This window comes from Chaetodon trifascialis, chromosome 10 (assembly GCF_039877785.1).
Source record: "Chaetodon trifascialis isolate fChaTrf1 chromosome 10, fChaTrf1.hap1, whole genome shotgun sequence".
NCBI lineage: Eukaryota > Metazoa > Chordata > Actinopteri > Chaetodontiformes > Chaetodontidae > Chaetodon > Chaetodon trifascialis.
The window spans coordinates 17,999,554-18,024,517 of record NC_092065.1 but is presented as its reverse complement, the minus strand read 5'-3'; the positions used below and the strand labels follow the sequence as shown (position 1 = coordinate 18,024,517).

Genomic DNA, 24,964 nt, shown 5'->3' with positions numbered 1-24,964 from the left:
TTAAAGATGTACATACAACATAAAAAGGTGGACATGCTTCGTGTGACATGCTAACCCTCAGTGAAGAAGAAAATATTATGACTGATGGACTCACACATGGCTCACCACACACAAATTGCATGACTTTCTGTCATCTCGCGACTTTCACAGCCGCCCTCCCTCTATAACAATTACTGTCAGAACTGATGGATAACTTACCGGACCAAACCCGCCTCCAGAGGACACATACTCAGGGTGTTTGACCAGATCAAACAGCTCAACCTGCTGCAGAGGGGTCTGACTGGTGGACAGCCTCCACGGCTCAGACAGGACCTAAACATGAAGGTAGCACACATTCAGTTCACTGGTCAAAGTGAACTTGCGCTGTGCTAATTCAGCAGAGTTAATCCTGCATGTCTGTTCTCCATATCCCAGTTCACCGAAACTTTGCTCGGCACTACATAAGAGTAGTATGTAGTATGGATATCATCTTAATTGTGATATTTAAGATAAGATCACTTTATACGGAACATGATGCTGTGATATTGTCGTTCCGAGCACAGACACACAGACTTAAACGTAGCTTGCAGACATACAGGCTGAGTAATATCCTTAGGCTCACCTTTGCATGCTCACCCAAATACATTTTTCTTTAACAGTAACCCCGTGTCTATGCCACATGCATATCTCTCACTTCAATCAATGCGGCTGTCTGCACCGGCTCTGTGCAGGCGTACATCTCAGTTGTGTCTCGTGACTATAACTTTGACTTGAAGCATTTATTTACATTCTGGGTCTAATGAATACATTCATCTGCTCTCATGACAGAGCCAGAGGGCAGTATACACTGCTGTCTGCTGTAATGTAGGTTAAAAGTATTGTAGCGAGGGCCCACATGTCCCATCATGCCTTGTGCTGATTTGAGTAGTTTGTTAAGTTTGCTGTTTCATATTCCTGAATACAAATGCTATTTTTGTTGTGTTTGCAGTGTGTCTGTTCAGAACATGGTAGTTTATGATGGTAACTGTTTGTGCTAATAGTTTTAACTCTGTGAAATTTCTTGAATTTCTCATCCATGCATCTTTGATTTGTTTTAAAAAAGGCCACTTCAGCCTAGACCTGGGCTGCTGACTCATTCATTATTGTACGAGGAAGTGGGCAGATGTATAGGCACCATAGCCTCTTTGTTTCTACTGTCTGTGTTGTATATCAATAAGTGTTCAATCTGTGGTCTCTGCTGATTCATATTAGTGGGGGCATTTACACGAGGCCTTATGCCAGCTTTAAGAGCAAAGACCTCACAATTTGCAGGAACACCTCATACCTCCTTGAGGAAGGCCGAGTCTTCTCCCAGGTATTTGGAAACCACATAGAGACAGAAAAGGTGGCGATCAATGCCATGTCCCGTCATTGCCAGGCGGTACATGTTTTGGTGCTTCTCTGCTGCCTCTTTGAGCAACTTCAGACGCTCTTCTATCTGAATGGACAGGAAGGAAATACAAGTTACACACAACAAACAATTGAAGAACATGATCTGCATACTGGATTAATGAGGAATGACTAGGAGTAGCACTGTCATCAGAGGTGTTTACACTTACTGTCTCATCTCTGATCATGGAACGAACAAAGGCACAAGTCTCCATGGTGCAGGAGCGCACGGTTTCTGTTCGGCCCTCACGGAACAAACGTGTCATGGAGGCTTCGTATGTCAGGCAGAACTTCCCTTTGTCCTGTTGGGAGACAATATGGGTCAGTATAAAAAAGAGAAACCACAGGAAGTTGTTTTACAAATTGTTAACGAGTTAACTAGATTTTTGACATAGTGATAATTAAAAAAAAACAGTCAACAACTTTTGGGAGCCTTACCTTTGCACTTTGCTCAAAGTGACTATAGAACAGAAATCTGCACTGCAATGCAGTACAATACCTAAACTGTCATTACTAAGGCTGCTAAATAAATAAATTATCTGAAAGTACATGCAAATTAGCAGCAAGCCTTACCACAGATGTTTGATTACGTGCTTATGCTGTTATGCATTATCAAATAAAGTTCAAAGCAAACAGGAAAATGCATCCTTAAGATGATCAAAGCTTTAATTAAATCAATCACAAACAGTCTGCAGTGATATGTTGGCTGGTAAGTTGTGACTGCCCTCTGCTGGAATTTAAGAGGAGTGTGACTGGACTGGGTCAGTTATTACAATTAGAAGTATAGCATGCAAAGGCCAATAAATGACAAATAAATAAATGCCTAAATGTGTTATTAAGTTATCAAATTCTGTTGCTAAATCAGTGACATGTATGTACTTACCCTGTAATGGGCTAGCTGTAGAGCAATCTGGATGAAGGCATCAGGACTGGTGCGGCACTTCTTAATCAGACCCTTGCCGAAGTCATTGAAGGGGAAAATGTGAGAGTCCACATCATCAGCCAGAGTCCTTGCGAGTGTCAGAGAGCTCTGGATGATGTCCTGGCACTAGAGGAAGTGACAGAGTCCTATGTTAGACTGAACAGTTGACAGCATATTTGTAAAACAATCCTTTTATTAAGAAAGCTCAGACTAATAAAAGGCCTATTAGAAGCATAAGTTCTTCTTGGACTAATGCCAGTTATTGTACTGTCACATTTAAAATTTCAAATATACAATATCTAACAGCTCTCCCACAGACCAAAAACATGCTCATTAGGTTGATTGGTGACTCTAAATTGCCCCTAGGTGTGAGTGTGAATGCTTGTGTGTATGTGCCCTGCGATCGGTCCAGGGTGTACCCCGCCTCTCGCCCTTTGACAGCCGAGATAGGCTCCGGCCCCCCGCGGTCTCGAAAGGGATAAGCGGCATAGAAAATGGATGGATGGATGGATGAATATCTAACAGCCCTTTGTCTACATCTCTGGACTTAAGTAATGATACTAACACTGCTGCACATTGTTGAAACGACCAGCAGAGGGAAGCCAATGCCCATGAATATTACATCTCAGGTATCCGCTCGCAGTGAATTTGATGTTCTAGTAGACTAAGACTGCCAGTGTGTCACATCAGAAGTACTTGTCAGATGGTCAAACAGCTTCACAAACACCCTCACTTGATCCATACAAATGAGTGATTAACTATGAATGTCTTCCAGCTATCCCCATTTTTTGAATAATTACTGCATCTTCCCCTCTTTATAATGGCCAACTTTTCTCCCCACCTTCAAGTGTGACCATTCTGAACAGCAGTTGTCAGATGACACCATGTAGGAAGGCCCTTACCTCAGTAGGGATGTCCCACTGCAGCCTTTGAGGACCTGGCAGGTTGAGGTGGGGCTCCCCAACGCAGTGCCCTTCCTCAGTATAGCCAAGCTTAACAGGGTCCATGGAAAGTACATGCTGCAACGCAGAGTCAAGATTTAATATGACTAACTCAATTAAACGGTAGACGTGATATTTTTTGATTTCACATTTCCGTCTTAAAAACATTTGTCCATTGCATTGTAGTAGTTCAGATTGTTGAGCTATTTTAATGTATCGCTTTTGGTCCTTTTTAGATAAAAGGACCGACAAAGACATACTATGGTACTCATTTCTTAATTTACAGTACTCCTCAAGAGCTGGTTTCATGTGAAATTCATTTAATAAAAACTACATTGATGTACCTCCCACAGATGGCCAATGATTGGAGCATCCGCCCAGGAATGCTCTGCGTTCAGTCCCATGGTGCCATTCTTGAAAACTATCAGGTTAAAGGATTTATCAAACCACCTGAAAGAAAACAAAGAAGAAACATCTTCAGTTTACCTAGAAATGGCCTTGTGCGGCATACTCTGTGATCATCAGAAACAAAATCTCCCACCTGTCGTAGCACTTTCCATGGAGCAGGGACTTGGCATAGCTCTGCAGAGACTTGACTGGGTTGTTTGCATCGAAGCGCTGCTCTGTGTCATCCAGTGTTACAAAGAAGGCTGCCTTCTCAATGGCGTCCAGAGATTGCTTGTTCTTACCACGGCTGAAGTAGGTATTGCGAGCACGGGCCCATGGGGTCCTTCAGAATGGTAAATAAAGGCAGGTTTGTGGCAATGCCTTGAGTCAAATGTACATACATGCAAGTTTCTCTCAGTGTGAGACAGGTGTAATGTGTACTTGCCATCATATCGTTTGTCCACTGTTTATTTTTCAATGGCAGAATATGATTCTCAGTACATATCTTTAATATCGAATTTAAGGGATCCTTATGGAAAATCTTTGTTGCATTTTCCTTTTAAAATCTGAAAATCACATTACATACATGTATTATCCGATTTTGCAAAGTCTCAAACACTGGTATTAGTCTCAAAATTGCAATAGATTATGCTTTAGTTACTTTTAACTCAGCCAGCTCCCTGAATGAACCATGGAATATATCATTCCAATAAACGTCCATGTATATTCAGTATTTCTTTACTTCCTATTGTGTTACAATACATAATTATAAGTGTAATTGTGAGGCCTCATCAATACTGGCTGCAGCTCGCTTTGTAATGCCACCCACCTGTCCCCAGCAGTAAGTGCTGCAAGTTTCTCCTCTCCTGGCAAGGGCTCCGACTTGTCTGCCAGGATCTTCTCCATCTGCTGTTCTATCTCCCGTGGCAACAGCAGCCGCCCGTCATAAAACATCCAAACCTTGAAAAACCGGCCCTTATGGAACACAGCTATGTGTTTGCTCTCATTCATGTGCTGAAGGGTGTCTACAAGTGAAGGACCAATGGGAAGGACAGAGAAAAAGAGGAAAACAGAGAAAGACAGTTGGAGAAGTGTTGGAGATTTAGGTTCATAGATCTTATATTAAAATTTGAAATTGTGAAAACTTTGATCTTTCTAAAAAATCTATAGAAAAAAAAGTGAAAAAGAAGGAAGCACTTCAAATACAGTGTGGAATATCACAGAATTTCTTTCCTAGGATAATAGGTGTTAGTAACCAGTTTTATGTTGTACATGCTCCACTCTTTAACGGGCTTTGTTATTGGTTTACCCTCACATAGCTCAGCCTTGGCACCAGAGGAAAAAAATCTTTTATCGCCCATTCAGGGGTAGCACTGTCAAAAACTAACTTAATTGCCATATGGTGTTGCTGACAGGATCCTCTTTGGTTGTCATGTTTTCTTGTTTTCCAGTTTCAGCCTATCTACTCCCTCCGTTCTGTCTTGCAATGGGGACGACGTGGCGGTGGCTGCTAGCGTGACCATACCACAGGGAGGACGACTGGTGCGTCTGTGAAGGAGTTCTTACATTCTCATGGCTCACTGACAACATACCGCACACTTCTACGAACTGCTAGGATAGGTAGTGCGTCACTAGCTACATTTGCTGGCTACCTCTGGCTGCAGCAAGCCCAGCTAATTATATGCTAATACAGGTTTTAGCTCTTGTGTGCAGTACTGTTCCCCTCTATGGCTTGCTCAGCTGCTCTCAAGGTAAATACACTTGTACTGCTCAGGTTGCATCACTGGCTCTAGCTCAAGACCTTCAATCCATTTTGTGAACCGTGGACCCAGGCAAGAGGTAGGAGCCTTGCCTGGCCCTGAAAGGACATTCTCCCCGATGACCGGCTCGCCAGGGGTTGAAGCGAAGCATGAAGAGGCATCTTTCTTTGCACATCCTAAACCACCACATAGAACGGAGGCTTTTTACTGTGCTGACAGTCAATAGCCTCTGGAGTGCATCCAGCCGGTGCATCTTCTCAGCACTGGAAATTCTCAAGTAGACAGACATGAAAATCCTGCCCTCCATAGATTAGTGGTTGATTCTCACTGCATCCAGACAGGACTGGTCATTTAGCATATGATGTGGCTTCACCATTAAACCATGCAAGAGCCAGGCAGCCAAGCCAGCAAATGCCTTACCTCACTAGATGGGGTGGAAGCCTTGACAAGGACAGCTCCCCCCAACCACATCACCCTACTGGAGGACATAGCAGGGCTGACGCTGCTTCACTACTTTGCCCTGCAGCTGAGCGGGAAGCACATTAGGGTGAGGTCAGACAGCACCACAGTGGTATCTCAGCAGACAGGGTGGTGTCAGATCCCCAGCACTGCACAGGGTGGTGGTATCCATCCTGACGTGGGCAGATCACCATCTCTTCTCCCCAAAGGCTTGCTACGTTCTGGGGTTCTAAGACAGGGGCGGACAGCCCAGACAGGGTCCTCTCAAAGAGCAATAGAGGCCAAAAGGGAAAAGGACCTGTGCACCCTGTCCATGCACTCTTGTATGCCTCCCTGTGATGACAGGGACCAGCTTAAGGTCTCCCTCTCATTCAGGTCAAGGGTCATTAACCTGAGAGCTTTCTTCTCCCCTCCCTGTGTCAACAGGTAGAAGGAGCACCTTCACACTTTGTACCCTGACAGCATTCAGGAAGTCCAATTGTCTGGTGTTCTCTCACAGAGGAGGGGGCCCCTCTGTGCTGGAGTTATAAAGGGGTGGATCTCATGCTTCCAGTGGACCTAAGACACACTGCACTAGGGGCATCTCATCCTTGATGGCACTTCCCAGGATTGTCTCAGTGAAAGATATCTGTCTGGCCGCCATCTGGTCTTCCATGTCGACCTCTTTGCAGTCATATCTCAGTGAAATGACAACTGATTCTGTGCCTCACTTGGTGTTTGGTGTACTGGTCTGTGGTGACCTCATCTGAAGCAGACTGGGGGTAAATTTCATCCCTATGGCCTGTGCGTTTTATAAAACAACAAAAGCCCATTAAAGCGTGGAGAACATATGACAAAGAAATAGTAGTTACTTGGATGTAACTCCAGTTCTATGAGTATGTGTATAGTCCTCCGACCATAAGCCAGGCTGGTCCTAATTGTTGTCGTTCAGTTTTAAAGGGGAGGTGAGATGGACATGCACTGGGGTTCTATAGGGGGAGGGTGCTGCACAAATACTATCCCCAGATTGGGTGGTAAGTACAAAGATTTCTCTCAGGTGCCAAGCTAGAGCCTCCTAAGTGTTAAACCTGTAGAGAAGCCCATTAAGGGGCTATGCGCGCACATACTCATTGAACTGGAGTTATATCTAAGTAACTTCAGCTTCTTCATCCCAGTGGCAAAATTTCAGTGATATCCACAACATCATTGGCTGGTTTCTTCTTCTCCTGAAGTTATATTAATTTTAAGGGCAAAACAACTGCATTCAAAGTCGTACTATACAATGGGAGGGACTATCCAGTTCAAAAAACTAAAGCAGCTTGAAATGGGAAGTGCAGGAGGTGAGATGAAAAGGGAAAGTAATTTTTGGAACAGGGCAGTGGCTTAGAATACAATGAACTGAGGCAATGTTTGTTTGAACAGCACTGTGCAACAACGAAGAGAAGCCAATTCATATACATCATTTGTGCATTTGATACAAAGGTATGATATTGTTTTGGTGATACTCAGTAGTGTTCAAACAAGCATTGTCCTTGTTATAGACAAGACAAAGGAGAGGACGCTAAGAACAATCCCAAGAATAACAACAACCTCACATCCAGGTAATACTTCGCCTACTGTGTTTCCTCTTACAGTAAGAACACCTCCAGCAATATGGACAGACCACTGTGAGTCCTTATTTAATTGAACTGGTTTTGGAAAAAAACACTAAGAAATACATTCTATTTAACACTATAAATGGCATATTTTTTCATTGATGCTCTACTATGCATTACTAGCATTATAACGCATCAGTACAGTACTGTGTACAACCCTCCCTTATATAACCAATTAAAACCTGATGGAGGAACTGATGGGGGAAGCAGTATTATTTTTGGAAAACACTGACTATCACTGCTTTTGTTTGTAATCTTAATTAATTTAGAATTATTCATAATCCACTTCTGTCTTCCCCAAATGTGTCTTGTCTCCTGAATGTACACATTTGGTCATTTTGATGACATCACAATTCAAGGTTAGTAATTCTACACTCACACCTATGAGCACCACTCAGGAGTTATAGAAACACATACTGTTGCTGTTTTGCCTTCTCAAACTCAAACATTAGATTTGAGGCACATGCAAATTAATCCTTGAATGTTCACAGACCAGCACACATGCATTATTAATTTGTGGAGGTCATATTATATCTAATTCAAACAAATGGACAAACGTCCCCAGGAAGAAGTACAGTAGGAGTAGTGTGGAGGAGGCTAAAGACTAAAGACTCTACCTGTGTCTACACCTGGGACACGACTGGTGTTGAACATACGCTCATATTGGGCTGAGCACATGGGAATAGTGTGTAGGAGCATGAGCTGAAACGCAAAAGGGGAGAGTCAAACACAGAGAGATGACAAACTAATTCACTAAAATCCCCAGAGAGCAGCAGCAGACACACAGGTACAGGGACAGGAGCGTGGATGGAGAGGGAGCGATGAGGATTGGTATGATAAGCAGTCTTAAAGAGCAGAAGGGACCTCAGAAGGCTGCCAGGGAAGGAGATATGAGCAGAGTGCAGAAACCAGTTGTCTCCAATCTCAATGCCACCAGCATAGCCCTGATATTCGCTGGAGTAATACTCAAATGAAGATACTCTGACATATAAATAACAAAACACTTAATCAATTTTAAATATGTATATCTTACAAATACACCCCTAAAATACAACTAACAAATGCCAGTAAGTGGTAGGATGGTTTCAGGGCTGTACTGTTGAGAATGAGTGTAGGAGTCAAGGTTTCCAATGACTATTGCCATGGCAATAGCTAGGGTCAAAGGGGAGAGGGTCAGAGGGCACGGTGGAGATGTGCCCTCCTCTTACCTGTCTCCAAACCTGGGACGCGGGAGGTGTTAAACATCCGCTCCCATTGAGCCGAACACAGAGGAACCTTGTTTTCCAGCAAGTATATCTAACGCAGCGTCCGACACAGCGAGTGGGCAAAACAGTAGAACAGAGACAACTGAATTTGAGTGTGTAACAGAGCGAGCTCATGCATTGGTGTTTGTGTAAATGCATACTATCAGTCTTTGCAAGAGACCGATGTGTGTTTATGCAACATATAGGATATGTGTCAGAATTGTACAAATGTAAAAAGAATTTGCACTAAAGTGTCATGCAGGTTAAGGAAAAGGACTGGCAGAGGAGTGGGAAAAGATGACACCTGCAGGTCTCAGTAAAATCACCAGCATTCATTAAGCCTCATTCATTAAGCTTTCAGAAAATGCTTGTGATCTTGCTTTGCCGGTAATTAAAGCTAGACCGTGATTAAAACAAGCAAAAAGCACAGTGCATGGCTCATTCAAAAGTTCAGAGTTTGACACAGAGAGCTGAGGACAAAATCAAGCAGTGTTTCCACCACATTCATTCTGCAGCGGTGCAGAGGAGACAGGTGAAGTGACGACAATGTTGTCAGTACCCATTACAAACAGGCTTCAAGAATAGTCTTTTAAATGCTGCGGTGCTTGTTAGGGACTGGTCACATAACTTAGGAGGCAATATGTCCTTGTGTACGCTGATTCATTTTTATTATGCAGTTAAAACACCGGTCATAATTTTGTTTTAATGAAAACCCAAATACTGGCATTTGCTTCTGGTGTTCTTCACTACTGTTTTGGAAAACGGAAATAACGGCCAACAGGCAAACCTGCTTTAAAGGTGTAAGTGTGGTGGATCAAGTTTATGACAATACGAAGAGTAGTTCATGTGGATTTTGAGAAGTAATAAATATTCTTTGGCAAGTGTATACTGGCATGGGAGAAAAGAACCTGCCACAACCCTAACCCTATCTACATAATCATTGGCGAGATCATGGATAACACAAGAAAGGGTTGCGACAGATAAGCATTTCTCATTGCAAATAGAAAACAGAAACTCACTGAGATAACAGCTACTTATCAATGTATCATGAATGAGAAAGTTAAACATTTACAGAGGATTGATGTGAAACATCAAACATATACTAACATAGTTTATATCACAGCTTACACAATGTCTCCTGATTAGCAAGTGCTTAAGAAAATAATTTGAGGAATGAAAACACAGAGATGGAGGGGAGCTATACTCACTGGTTTGATCTGGGCTCTGTCCAGTTTTCTCCTGTAGAGCATGATAGCATGGATGGCATTACCTGCTCTAGCAGCTTGGATGGAGGTGGGGAACACATACAGGAAATCCTGGACAACACGAGATCAAGAGTAATAGATGAATAACCGTTCACATTCCATCCAACCTGTCACACATACAGTACTTATCACGAGCTGCAATTTCAGGTGTGCTTAGTGCTGTTCCTCCGACCGCATGCCAGGTCTGCCTCCTTTGACAACAATGCTTTCGTGATATGGCTTTGTAAACAAGAGCAGAAATCCTTTTTTGTGTATGCTGCAAAAACAGACATTTAGATTTTGCTGCACATGCCTGCCCTGCTGGGGTGACAATCCAGCCTACTGTCTCATTGAGGCAGAAACATAGAGTGAGCTGTAGGTTTGTGCCAGAATCTCAGTTATACAACCTCAGTGGCTGAGCGGTCACTGGGTCGATGATCACAAATCTGGGACAGATGAGCAATCACTTGACACTTTACAATACAGTGATTGCAGCTTTGCCAGCCAAGATGCTGAAGCTGTAATGAGTTCCACGTTGACACTGTCATAGAGTACTCCTCCCAGTTGGATAAGGTTTATGCCACCAAGCATGTTTCCGGCTATAATTTATAATCTAGTCACTACAGTGTTTCTCAACTCCGGTCCTCGGGCCCCCCTGCCCTGCATGTTTTAGATGTTTCCTGCTTCAACACACCTGGCTCGTTATCAGGCCACTGCAGAGCTTGATGATGAGCTGATCATTTGAATCAGGTGTGGTGGAGGGGGGAAACATCTAAAACATGCAGGGCAGGGGGGCCCGAGGACTGGAATTGAGAAACACTGATCTAGTCTAAGACGTTACGTTTTGCAGAGCTGTCAAGTGCCATAAAGCTCCTCAAGAGCCCATGCTACTATGTCACTTACAATGATGTATATCAAATGCTTCTCATTTAGTTTACAGTTACTCTCTACGCTCTCTTAATCCACATTCGATTTGTTTTACACAACCATAGTCTATACTAATGTGCTGAAAGTGAACTCGCATTATTCTCCAAAGCTGAGAAAATCATTGACGAAACAGGTAACATGATCTCCATTATTTGGGAAGTGGTGTGGATATCTCAAATGGGATGATGAAGCATTCAGACAGTCAGCAAAATATGCCATCAGTTGAAACGATGTTATCCCAGTGAGACACAAGACAAGCTAACAGATGAAGCATATTTGCAAAGGTAAATGTTTACATTTAGATGTTATTTAATGTATTCTTTTATACCAAAATCTATTCTGAAGCAAGCCTTGTTTATACAGTTAAATGTTTACATTATGTTTTTCTATCTATATTAAAACAAAACCCAAATGATAATGACTCACAACTTTCAGAGGATCAATAACCATCTACATGGAAAAGCATACTGCTGAGCCATCTGCAAACAGACAGACAGAGAAATCTTACCATGGCATAATAGTTGCTGTTGACCATGATGGGCCCTCTGCCTCTAAGGTAAATATACTCCTCCCACCAATCACTGACCTGTGCAACACGAAGACGGAGAGGGGAGAAAGGAAAAGGGGGTGACACTATTAGAGACATTGCTTTTCTTGGCCATTTGAAGCTGATTTAAGACCCAGGACACTGTGACAAAAGAGTGGAAGAGAGAGAAAGGGAGAGGAATTCTTTCTAACTCACATAGTTGGAGGCCCACCAGGATTTGAGTTTGAGGTACCACTGCAGTCTGGGTCCCAGGTTCTTCTCAAAGTCTTTAGCCAGACCCTTCATCCGTTCATACTGCTCATCATCCATCAGTGGCTGCACTGACTCCAGGTACTGTCAACACATAGAAACGCAAAGTCACAAAGACTCATACAAAGGATCATCCATTCTAAATAAGGTGAGATCAGATAAACCAGAAAAATCTTCAGAATTATTTCTCCCCTAACAAATAATGGCAGACAGCTTTTTCTTCAGACTATCTATTCAACTAGGCAGATTTGAAATTCTTTTTAGAGTCTTAATGAAATGATGCGAGAGGCAGGTATTACCCTTTGGCAGGTGTCCTTGATAGAGGGAAGAGGTAACCGCGGCAGGGAGTTCTGGAAACTGTAGAGCATTGGTTTCCTGCCAGAGAACACCTTCACTAATATCTGGAGAAGAAGAGAACAGACAGGTGAGAGGGGAGGGGAGCAAAATAAACTTAAAATTACATGTTGTGTTTCACCTGGACACCTGCAGGGTATGAAGGACAGTGCAAACATGCAAACAGCGGGTTAAACAAAAACGACCAAAGTCTCTTAAAGCGTGGCATAAGAAGGACTGTGTCTTGTAATTAAAAGAGAAATTGCATCTTTGACTTGTTACAAATAAATATTCTTTCCAACTCTTCTCTCTCACACATCTGGCGCTCATGAGTTGTGACAATGTTTTCCATGTGAGGTGGCAAAAATTGCATCCTTTGCACTTGAAGGAAAGACTCACTCTAGAACATTCCTGAATGAATCTGCTCTAAAACTGAGAGGACAGAGGAGCACACTCATTGTCTCACCATCCACAGACGAGTAGACCAGGACACAGAGCCATGGCGTGCATGCATCCAGCCATGCCACGACAACAGACTCTTTAGGACATTCCTCATGATCATAATTATGGTGACCCACAGGCCCGTGCCCACCAGAACTCCACCAACTATCTTCTGGCTGTCTGTGGACATGTACCGACTGTGGACAGAGACAACAGAGAAGGAGAGACAGAGACAGTTAAGGTAATGTAGCTACTGCCAAGACCAAAGTCAACAAAGTCACATTAATTCATGACTGATAAACGGTGCATTCAATTTAACTTTATTACTAGCCATTATTACTCAGTGCAGTCAGTCTCACTGATGATATATTTTATAAACCAAGAATCTGCAAAAGGTTTCCCCAATTTCACAAAGTTTGAAACATCCAACAGGGGCTCTATCGTTAAAACAAGTATGTACTTGTTCTATTTTTCTTTTCCAAGACATTTCTGTGGGTAACTGACTGAACACCGTGATCATAAACAACGTCCTTGACTTGAGGGGAAATCCCCAGCATTGTTGATAAGACACACATTTAAAGCTTTATATGAACAGGAAGTCTTTGTAAAATATCATAAAAAATTGTTATCAAACGTAAAGATAAGGTGTGGTGAACAGTGGGAAGAAAATGTGACATCAGAATGAGGCACACCCACACACAACTAAGTGAGGACTATGCATGTGCACAACAGCACATGTGTCATTCAAGTTTGATGACACTCAGTAAAGTGTGTTACACCTCCTTCACTATGATCAAGACGGGGATTTTCATATGTTCAGAATTTCTTCCCTGCCTATCATATTTATGGTGGTTATGTCTAGACATGTACACTGCTGTTCAGTCTAACAGGTTATTATGTAAGGCCAATAATTGAGGGTTTTCAGCTTTCTCTGTCTGCTAAAAGGACAAAAAAAGGATAATGCCATGTCATGCTAGGAGAGCACCTCATGATATCAGGGGCCTTACCTGATAGGCATGTGTTGGCCCAGCTTGGCAATCAACCCCAGAGAGGGATCCAGCTTTTGATATTTGTTGTAGGACATGTAGGACACAACCACTACCATGAACCCAGCAGGGCTGCCAGGGTACACACCAGTCATCACTCCATTCTGAGGAAAGGTAAACCAAAGGAAGTGTTACAAAGGTCACCGCAGTCACAGAGAGCGAAGCATCTAAAGGGAAATCGTTTATAAAATCATAGTGGTCATAACACAGTGTTTTGAATCCAGCTGACATCTGTAATATCTCATTAATAACAGGCATCTAGAGGAAAGAGGAATAGGTGAAAATGCTAGCAGGTCTTTGGCTTTGAGTGACTCAGTATGACTGTTTGTAAATGGACAACTAGGCTAGAACACAAAGAACTGACAGGAAGGTTACTGCTGACTGTGTGAGAGAAGGTGACCTTCCAGCATGGCGCACTACTGGGACCTGTGAGTTGCTGTTTATTAACTAGATATTTACAGAGAACCGATATGAACAGAAACTAACGTGAGATACTCATAGAAGATAACAAACTGAGGAACAGTAATCAGTCAAACCTCATCAAGACTTCCCCTCATACTGTACAGAAACCCTCTGGACTTTGCTCTCCCACATGTCTAACACCTCTCACCTTGAAGCGAATGAACCTTTTTTTCCAAGAGTGAAGGCCAGAGAGGTAGATTTGGCGCAGAGCCTCGTGGCACAGCTGTAGGTCGATGCCATCAGGGGTGACGGTGAACTGGAAGGCCACCGCCTGGTGCGCTTCTGCCATGGTCGCTGCTACTGCACAGGGTCACTGAGGGTAAGGAAAGAACAAGATAGTAAATCAAGTGAAGTAGAAGCTTCAAGAGAGATTATATTAAACATTAAAGGAAAATTGAAGATGTAGTTCAAAAACACCGACCCACCCACATCTTAATTGATGTTCATATAATCTTATCTCACTTCATGATAATGTGGATGGCATGACAATCTAATAAATGCATCACTAAATTAGATTGATAACTGCGTCTTCACTCAGAGGCACAGTACAAACAGTACTGTATGTTTAGAGTGGAATCACACGTGTGAGATAAGCAGCTACTGTGAGTTACTACAATGGACATTTCCTTCTCCATGTCTCCATGATTGCAGTCTGCAGTCCCATTTCTTAGTTGCTGTAGTCTGACACTGGCCTTAAGACCACGTTTCTGATGGTCTTGCTTGCAACTTCACTTGGTTTCGACTCTGTCTCAGACTAAAAGACTCACACAATTGTAGCACAATCATTTGTCTGTATCTGGGAGAGCTATCTGTGCCCTTTCTAAAAAGCTGTCATGTGAGCGAGCACTGAAACTTAAGGGTATTTCTAAAAATATAACATCAGATACCCCAGGAAGTACAAAGACTAACCAGAACACCAAACGGACAAGAGTTTGCTTTTCTTCTGCATTAAGAACGCTTAATAACAATGATGATCATTAATTGCTACCATTTAATTGATCACAAAAGCTGTATTAAAAAAAAAAATAAAGGGATGCCCTTCATAAATCCGCTTGATAAGCATGTTCTTGTATTTAGTTACTATATCAACCTAACTGGTTCATGCAAGCTGACGCCAAAAGAGATGCACTGGGAGGTGGCTCTGTTGTACCACTGAACTGGTTGAGCAGGTGTGCTGTCTTATCCTGTGGCACAAGAGAAATGCCGCGAGGCACTAGAAACTCCTGTATTATCTCCCGCCAGACTTAACATATTTTACTGAATATTTTTGGCACCACTTTTGTCTAGTGTATTTGCCATTTTACGCTGTGTGTTACGAGCAGTCTGCTGCAGGTCATTTTTGGCCTTTGGCGTGGCCCAGAAGGTGACATTCATAGTTCGGTCTCATTTTGATGTTTTAATAATCATATGGCTTGAAAGACTATAAGACTTATAAGACAAGAATTCAGAACACTCTGGTTTTCACAGCTTTGTTTTGGACAAGCCAAACACTGGCTCTAAAGAGTGCCTTTGGTGTTTTTCGTGGCTGCCATAGGAGGCAATGAGATAAAGCATATTGCGTTGGTTGCAATTTGCAACCTCGCCACTAGACGCTACTAAATCCTACACACTAGACCTTTAAGCCAATTTTTTTTTCATGTTGCTTTTTTCGTATCTTGAAATTATAATGCTAGCTCAACTAGCATTAGCTATGTTGTCATATAGAAGCATGTTCTCTGTGATCCTCCCCAGTGTGTGCGTCGCTGCTGTATGTAAATTTACTTAGTAAACATCCACTCGAGATAGCGTGCATGTATTTTGTCCCTGATTGACCAAACGATTGATTAAAGAGTAGGTGGAATTTCAGTCGACCAACACTTCAGTTGTTTGACTGCAGCCCTACATTGCAGCAGGTACTTCACCATCTGTTACCTCAGATAATTCACCTTCCTGTTTCAGCCAGACACACCTGGCTACTGAGTGCACTCTTCTTGTTTAAATTTGTAAACCTTAAGTGAGCTGTAAAGCATTAAACGATGTTAGGAAGCAATTTTTTTTTTTTTTCAAAGGGGAGTCTGGTCTAAATTTTGGTAAGTGGGTCTTGTCAGTGCTTATCTTACCTGATATTTTAGCCTGCAGAATTCTTCATCTTATCTTTTGTAATTAGGCCACCAATAAAGCTACTAGTACTGAGACTGGTCAATTGTCTCAATGGCCCAGAAAACATGACTTCATTTTACAATACGTTAGTTAAGCCTACAAGAAACCAGCAGTATATGTGAACTACAGACCATCACCTGGATAATTAACCTCTGTTTGTGTGTTGTTAGGGAGCTGCTACTTCCAGTTGCCTTCAATTGCTGTGGGAAATACAATACAATATATATGGTAACTGCCTAAAACGACTGGGACAGTCTATAATTGACCACTGATTGATGGTGAAACTGATGTTCCCATGGATGCTAAGCATTAAAATACAAAGGCAGCTTTGCCACATGAGGTTCCCACTGGCATGTTTTTCTCTAAGATAACAGCACCGTTTTTCCTACAAAGCTCTACTCGGTTTCTGAGAAGCAACGTCTTTCTCTTTGCAGTCTCCATTTTTGTTTCATTCAACGAGAGCACTCTAAAAGCAGGACACGTCTCTCCTACGTTTTCAGTCGTCGGAAGGAGCATCTACAGAGCAGTTTTCAGCAGCCAGTCCCCTCCCCCAGCTACTTTCCCACATCACATGATCCACCCTGTGCTGCAGAAACTAGGGGAAAGGTCGCAGCGCTTCGATACCGGGTAAAACTGGCAACTGTGTAATAACGAATCCTCGTATGTCTGCGAGCGCATTGCACAGTGGTAGCCACGAAGCCTCCGTAAACATATCGTTTGTTTTGGAGATCGTGCAGTGTGCATTTGTCCATTTTCTACATTTCAAAGCAGATGCAAAACCCTGACTAACCTTAATTTATCATGTCCACGACCCCCAGCCTTCAGAAACTTAACGCATCATGATTCTGACCACACATGCCATGAACGACCCCTTCAAAAAGCCTTTTAGCTGCCATTACTGAACACTTCACCTCAGACACAGTGTCCCTCTCGACGAATACGCTCGACATATGTAGGTTATTTTTTTGTATTATATCAAGTGTCCTGCCCACGTGGTCTGTGAGAAATGGGGTCACTAGTGCGCCCACCACCCCACCCCCAGTGTCATTATAACCTTTTCTATTTATTTATCAAAATGTCCCGCTTATTCAACAATGTGTACAGAAACAAGAGTGTCATCTCTACTTTTATGATGCTCCCACAAAACAGGACACCATGATCAACCAGTTTTGGCTGACCTTCACCGGCAGGTGACATCTAGCCATCCACCTCTAAATCGCTTTTTCTTCGACCACGCCGCTATCAGGCAGAGACATACTATCGTGCATTATTATTGAGTAATAGATTTGTAAATGTGTAGTAACAGAGCTGCCAAGTGGTTGTTAATGAATGACCTTTACTTGGACTTTTGCCTACATTCATGTTATGAATAACGCAAGAGTGCTAACCAGGATCGCTCGACATACGATCGCATTAGAGAAAAGTAAAGTCATAACAGGTTACACGTTTATAGCAGATATTCAGAAGAGGCCTGTTTTACACAGATATTCACAACCTGCTGTTAAGAGCCAAGAGAGTGGCTGTGAGTCGACAGACCGCCTTCCTCGAAATTAAGTTTGCACTTTCACAAATCATGATTCGTCTGTAAAGTTAATTTCTGTCTGCAGCAGGCCACAACAAGTCGGCCGGTTGCATCCGCGCGAAGGTAAGCGATAATCTGCGATCTTGTAAACAGTGCTCAGCTCTTCGCCGACACGGAAATACAACAAAGTGACTTCAACCTTAACTACGCAGATAACAACAGTTTATATAAAGGGGTTTTGTTTAGCTTGCCGAGTTTTTTTCCAGAGTCCCTGCAGCCATATTTGCAGTTACTTCCAAAACTCCACAGAGCCATGACTGCGCTGAGATCGGCGATGAAAAGGGAGAATTATTACTCACCAACCCTTCAATCGTTGTGAGAGAGCAAAGATTTCTGATCTGACGAGGAGGTGACACGACTCGTCTGTCGGCGGGGACGACTGCACACCCTGTATGAATGGGAGTACAGACTTGCAGACAAAGCCTGCCCCCTTTAGCAGCCCACAGAGCACGGCCAGGCGAAGACAGCGCCGCCCAGAGGTCTCTTGTGCTATCGAAAGGGTTGTGTGAGGACACCAGGTAACGAATGGCATCACAGAGAGTCTGCATAGTACTCGATGTACAGAACTCTCTGTACCGAGGATGCTGAGCACTACTGGGATGGGCACGATCATCCGCATAGTCAAATACCAAAACAGTCCAATAAAAGGGGGCAATATGGATAAAGTCCTCTATCCTTGTAAATGATTTATGAATTCAATTGAATTCAACATTCCTTTATCAGTCCTGCAAGGGGAAATTACACTTTACAGCAGCACCAATAAAGCAGATAGAGTAGTGTAACGTGCATGCAAATTAAAAACAATAAGTATATACAAAGAGTGGAATAAAAAATAAATGTCATCTAGTCAAATGTCACAGATTACTTGGAGCAGTTTTTGTTGTGTAGTCTGACAGCTGCAGGGAGGAATGACCTGCGACACCACTCCTTCACACACTTTGTATGTAGCATCCTGTCACTGATGGAGCTCCTCAGTGCAGTGAGTGTGTGTTGGAGGGGGTGGGAGTCATTGACTGTCATGGAGGACAGCTCCCCCACCTCCTCCACCAGTTCCAGAGGGCATCCCAGGGCAGAGCTGGTCTTTCTAATGAGTTTGTCCAGCCTCTTCCTGCCAGCTGCTGTGATGCTGCTCCCCCAGCAGACTACAACGTAGAAAACGGCAGAGGCCACATCAGAGTCATAGAAGGTCTTCAGGAGTGCCCCATGCACCCCAAAAGAACTCAGCCTCCTGATCAAATATGACATACCACAAAAATGCATGTTTTGTCGCAGATCATTTTTGTTGGATAAAATAGTCAAAAGGGAACGTCTGTTTTTGGTCAGTGTAGCAAAGTAATACTGCACAAATCGAGGTACTTAATCCAGCCTTGCCCACTGATTTGCAACAATGACATAATACAATCAGATATATTAAAGGGCCTGCTGCCATGATATAAACTCCATGGCAAATCTGTGATGGTTTCACATTATATGTACTGTCATATCGGCCAAATCTACAGTCCAGTATGACAGCTTTGCAGAAAATGAAATCATCCCAGTTTGCGCAGCTCCTACAATACAGGGAGCAGGGGCGGAGCTACAGGTGGGCATGGGCAGGCGTATGCCCACCCAGATTGACAGCTTGCCCGCCCAGTCAGAAATTCAAATAAAAAAAAAAATTAGATCAAACGATTTTCACAGTTATGTCCCATATTATTAAAAACTCACTTGTTTGGGTCTCTGGTGCTGCCACACACATACAAAGTGTGAAACAAGACCATCTGCGCTTTTTTGAGTGAGATACGGATCTCTGTAAGCATCCTGCCTACAGCTTCCACACCAGCTTCCACACAAGCCGTTTGAATTCGGCGCTCGGTGTCTCTCCACCCAGCGCCACCTTCTCACAGATCCGCTGTTAGGTTATCGAAAGCGCTGTGCTATGAATCATGTCCAGGCGTTGTTCTGTTGGCAGTAAAGAGGAGCACAAATCGCTCCATCGGCTCCCAACCGCAGAGGACAGAAGAGCACCGTGGATCGAATTCATTTTTCAAGCCATGGAGGTGCATGCCATGAACTCTTTTTTTTTTTTCATTAATAGTAAAGGTGCATAAACTGCATTCACATGTGTTTCCTCCACTCCAGCCATCCACTTCGTTCATATCAGACAAGACGATTTCTCTTCCTTCCTTCAAACTCCATTTAAACTGCATGTCTAACAGCCCAGTTTAATAATAATAATAATAATAATAATAATAATAATAATAATAATCAGGGATTAAGTCCCAAACCCCCTATTAGATAGGTGCTGGAGCCAGAGAGCGAGCCGCTTTGGGCTTTTTTTGTTTTGTTCTCCTATTTTTCTCGACTTTTTTTCCATTCAAGCCGCACGTGATTGGTCAAATACTTGATGTGTGGTGGCTTCAGTGTGTGTGCGCACCTTCTCAATTTTAGCGAAGTGGTAATCAGGCCCGCCCAGACTTAATCCACACCCGCCCATCTATCACATTCTGCATCCGCCACTGACAGGGAGTGGACATTATCAAGCAGCACCTGTACGTTAGCCTTGCAACAAACACTCTTTGTTGCTTACATCTTAACTTTTGCTGACCAAGCTTATGCACCCCATATACAGACAACAAAGAAGAAAACATATTTGATACACTGCAATACTCAGTATCACTTCCATAACACAGTATCAACAAAAACAACACATATTTAACAAAGGTGTTTTTTCCAGGTTAATTATAGATTAGATTAGATTGAACATTACTGATCCCTTTGGGAGGACCCCTCAGGGAAATTGGAGTTCCAGCAGCTCAAAGAGATAAAATGGTAATAAAATACAATAGAAATAGAAAATGTATTGCATTGCAATTGTACTGTATTGCATTATATTGTATAAGTATTCATATTTAATATTGTATCCACCAATGGTGGAATGTAGTGCCTTTACTCACATGCTGTACTTAAGTACCACTAGTGTCGACCCGCTGAGATCATGATATTTACAATATTTACACCATCTTACCAGTAGAGGATGCCACCTGTATATCAGGCAATGTTGGATACACTGTTGAGAAATTAAAAATGTAGCCAGGTAAAGGTAGAGCTCCCCTGAGCTGATCTTAGAATTGTGACATTATAAATAATTTGATTACCGAAAAGAACATAACAATGCAAGTTTTGTCAATCGTGACAATGTACTCTCTCAATTTAAAATATACCCTCTCCACCGCACACTCTGACTTGTCAAAACAGGAAAAGCACAGGTATTACTAATCATATCAATAACGACTGTTCTATTTAAGTGGCATCCCAAATAGCGATTCCGGTAAAACTGGCGTACCTAAATGAAATGCATCCATGTTTAATTTCATTAGTTACTTCCCCTTCCCTCTGTGACTGTTGACTCCATTGTTAGCCTGAAGAGGGAAACCAGTCATGTGCTTTCTCCAGTGTTGCCAAATGCTTTGTTTTTCTCCTGCCAGCAAAGACCTTCACTGTGAGGGTTCTTGCTACCCCTAGTCACAGTGTATTTGCCTGTTCCTCCTCTTCAGCCACATTTCTACTTTCCCTGGACCTTCAGTGCCTCAGATTCTGTATCCTTCCCCCGTGACCCAACTGCCCCACCCAACCACACACCTGTTCTCTCTTGCTTTATCTGCTCTGCAGTTGCATGGGTTTCCCAGCCCACTCACTCACCTGAATCTCATTGCATCATCAGCCACCGACTATGACCCTGACTTCACTCCTGCATCTATAATGCATCTCCAAGGTGTTCAGCTGCCTACGTCACTTTCACTACGCGGCCCCAGGCATAGTTACCATGTGTTACTGTTTGTTTCACACTGCCTAACAGCTAGCTAAGAAAAGAAAAATGCTTCAAGAACTAATATACATCTAAAGGTTGTTACAACGTTTGAGACTGACAGTACAAAGTCATTCCCCTTTTTTATTTTTTAGCATTGGTGCACTGTAACCAAAACAACTACTACATCCTGCACTGATGAGTTATGTTCCTCTTACATTCTTGTCCAGGATGCATCAGGACACATTAACGACAACACTGCAAAAATATGTGGTCACATGCATCCCAGACCACCTTGGTAAGTTGAGTGATCGGATCACTGTGTGTCTTGGTGGTTGTTTACACCTGTATTTAGCGCTGTCCACTTGTGATCCAATCAAGCAAGATGCATGTTAATGCCAGGTGTACTCAGGGCCCATATGTACTGGTCTACTTCCTTAGTTCCTTTGCCAGATTGTCAAGTCAGTTTCATGTTCTTCTGTTATTTTATAACCTGAACCTGTTTTTGCCTGCCTGACTTCAGTGTTAGACATTTTGCTTGTTTGTTTGACTTTGTATTTCTGTCTGACCCTTAGTGGATTTGTTTGATTGTATTGGACTGCTTTCTGGTTTTGACCCTCTCCTTCATCACTATTCAGTAAACTCCATCCTTGAAGTCTACATTTGGGTCCTAGTCCTTGTTTTCCTGCAGAGGTCACCAGTTGCTGTGCTGCAGCAATCTAGTGGGCCTGTGCTGAAGCAGTCACCGGTTACTGTGCTGCAGCAATCCACTGAGCTGGATCTGCAGCAATTAACCATTCATGAGCAGCATTGTCTTCAGTGCCAGTGCTGTAGCTATCTCCTGATCCTGCTGAGCTGCAGCAGTCTATAGTGGTGGTGTTTCATCAGCCTGCTATTCGTCTGGCTTCACCGGCTTCCCTGACTGTCTTCATGCAGCCAGGTGCTGGCCTCCATATTAGATCTCCTGCGGCCCCACGCTCCAGCCACCACACTCTGGTCCTAATCTCTAGCCATGTCACCAGCCTTCAGGGGGGTCTCGCTTACATTGCTGACTTTCAGAGGGGTTCTGCTTTCCCCCAACGGCCTCCAGCCCAACCTTCTGAGATGGCCTGCCTTCACTGACAGTCTTGCCCATCTACTAAGCTTCCAGGCTGTCCTCCAGACCTGTTCAACCCCCAGGCTTTCTGCCTGAGGTCTCCTGCTACATCCCTATGCAGGCCTCCATTCTTAAGCTCCCAGGCCACTTGCTCTTGATTTCTGGTTTTGACCCTAGCCTGCCTCATCAGTCCCATAAGCCTGTGGTTCTGTGATTTTTGCATTTAAAATGTATTGAACTGCACCAGCTCAGTCCCTGAGGTCTGCATTTGGTTGCAACCTCTTGTTTTCCTGTACCCTGCATGCACAAGGTAAAGCTCTTGAGATGCATTCTGTCTTTGTGCAGTTACTAAGAGTTACTAGTGTCAGCACTGCCAAAAATGGAGCTAAGCCAGGGTTCCCGCAGTGGTTTGCAAGAATTGTGGCCTGGCGCCACCTGAGTGACCCAGACAGCACTTCACAGACTTGAGGCTTTCTCTAATTAATTTCAACCTCTAGAAAGATATCTAATCGGGATGCCTTGATAGCTCACTTGGTAGACCCATATACTGAGAATGAGTCCTCGGCAGCAGCCTTAGTTTGATTCCAACCCATGACCTTTTGCTGCATGCCTTTCTGTCTATTTCTAATATCTGTTTCTATGCACATTGCCAGCATCACTTTCAGGGTTTTGGTATTGTTCCTGCTGACTGGATGGTGTGGCTATGTGGACACCCAAATGGAATGTGGCCATTGTTTGTTCCACCTAGTTTTTCTGTCTTTTGTGTACTTGTCACAATATGAAATGCACAGGGGTTATGAATAACACTAACAATATCATTTAGTCAAGAGTCCCAGTAAACCATAATAGTATGACAATGAGCCAGCATGCACAATACCAGGAGCCTGAAACCAAAGCAACTAAACGGAATTCAGCTATCATTCATTTTTATTTACACCTGTGTATTTTCCTGCTTAGACTTGTCAAATGTCTTCCATGAAAAAAGCCTAACCATAGAGTAGGCAAATTGCATCAAAAAGCAAGCCAAGGCAAAATGCACATTTAGACACAAGGCGGCACTGTTGCACACCGCTGCAGATCATGTGCCAATCCACCTTCCACCTTTCATACAGCCTCGGAATACACAAATACATCAAACTGGACGGAATACATCAAACTCAGCAAATCCATACGTGAATCCAACTATACACACACACACACACACACACACACACACACACACACACACACACACACACACACACACACACACACTAAACATTCAAGTATGTGATTCTTTCATTCAGTCATAGGCCGTATTTATGGGCTTAGTTACAAGTTACACTTTAAGTCATATGTTCTGTTTAGTCAGTTTCTTCTTAAATAATTGATTGAATATATTGTCATTACTGTGCTGTGTTTAGCTGTTGCCATAGCTACGCATTTGGGACGAAGCTGGTGTAACCTCTGTTTCTTGCATACAGGCCAGCACATCCCTACAGTTAACTGCAACAAGGAGACATACGCCAGACATGCAGGTTTGTAGCCTGATATACAATGAGCTATTTCAGCCTTTAGCAATTGTCCTTTTACTGTAATATTGCTATGAATTTGGCTTATAAGTGACACCAAATCAGCCATGTTTTAATCCTTTACAACAGAGAATAAATAATGACTGTAAGCAAGACATTTCTGTTTCACAGTCAAACTTTATTGTTGTGTTGACAGACCGCAATACGTTACACAATATTCTCTACAGCATTTTGAAAGGGTATCAAACAGATAATCTGCACCTTTGATAAACATTTTAAAGCATAAATACTACAACTGTGTGACAAGCAAAAGCTTTTCAAGTGAAAGTGTAAATCCAAGTTAGTCTGAAACATGGACACAGTACAGTCCTCAAATTAGCTGCTGATAATTTGGGTACTGAGCAGTTTTTCAACTACATAAGAAAGTTATTTTACACGATTTCTTCAGTTATGATGACATGATAAAGGCTATTCCAGGTAGATTGCTGTACGATTACACCATCACTGGCCTGACAAAACTTGTGTGTAGTCAGAATAACACACAAGGACAGTGGAGAAGGACAGTCCTTACTTTAGTGGGTTTGTTAGTTGTCTTTTTACCAGAAATAATTTTTAATTTGACTAATGTTTCAGATTGTCTCTTATTTCATATCATAATTTGCACCCCTCATATCCTGATAGTTACTGGACTGTATATTACATACTCACATGCACATGTCAACACCTAATCACTCTTCACAACAAGTGCTTCCTACTTCACTGGACTCGGTTGGTCACTTCTCACAAATCTGCCTGTAAAGACAAATGTAAAACAGAGTGTACTGTAAGAGAGTTTAGGCATAAGTA

The 24,964-nt window shown here is 42.8% G+C and overlaps 1 protein-coding gene across 5 annotated transcripts in view; it reads right to left on the bottom strand.

Moving 5' to 3' along the window:
- Window positions 1–24,964, bottom strand: part of cpt1ab (carnitine palmitoyltransferase 1Ab (liver)) — a 28,725-nt gene that overhangs the window by 2,204 nt on the left and 1,557 nt on the right. Inside the window, exons 1-17 of one of the 5 annotated variants that reach the window (XM_070972356.1) lie at window positions 18,024–18,115; window positions 14,152–14,316; window positions 13,503–13,645; window positions 12,521–12,692; window positions 12,021–12,122; window positions 11,668–11,805; window positions 11,434–11,511; window positions 9,963–10,070; window positions 8,128–8,212; window positions 4,487–4,682; window positions 3,812–4,000; window positions 3,615–3,720; window positions 3,232–3,348; window positions 2,291–2,455; window positions 1,578–1,709; window positions 1,304–1,456; window positions 199–312 (exon numbers count right to left, since the gene is read on the bottom strand). In XM_070972356.1, the coding sequence (XP_070828457.1) occupies window positions 199–312; window positions 1,304–1,456; window positions 1,578–1,709; window positions 2,291–2,455; window positions 3,232–3,348; window positions 3,615–3,720; window positions 3,812–4,000; window positions 4,487–4,682; window positions 8,128–8,212; window positions 9,963–10,070; window positions 11,434–11,511; window positions 11,668–11,805; window positions 12,021–12,122; window positions 12,521–12,692; window positions 13,503–13,645; window positions 14,152–14,292 (2,139 nt within the window). In that variant the 5' untranslated portion in view covers window positions 14,293–14,316; window positions 18,024–18,115. Of the gene's footprint in view, window positions 1–198; window positions 313–1,303; window positions 1,457–1,577; window positions 1,710–2,290; window positions 2,456–3,231; window positions 3,349–3,614; window positions 3,721–3,811; window positions 4,001–4,486; window positions 4,683–8,127; window positions 8,213–8,718; window positions 8,807–9,962; window positions 10,071–11,433; window positions 11,512–11,667; window positions 11,806–12,020; window positions 12,123–12,520; window positions 12,693–13,502; window positions 13,646–14,151; window positions 14,347–18,023; window positions 18,116–24,964 lie in introns of those variants that run through there. The other 4 variants (XM_070972353.1, XM_070972355.1, XM_070972357.1 and 1 more) reach the window with 4 other exon arrangements.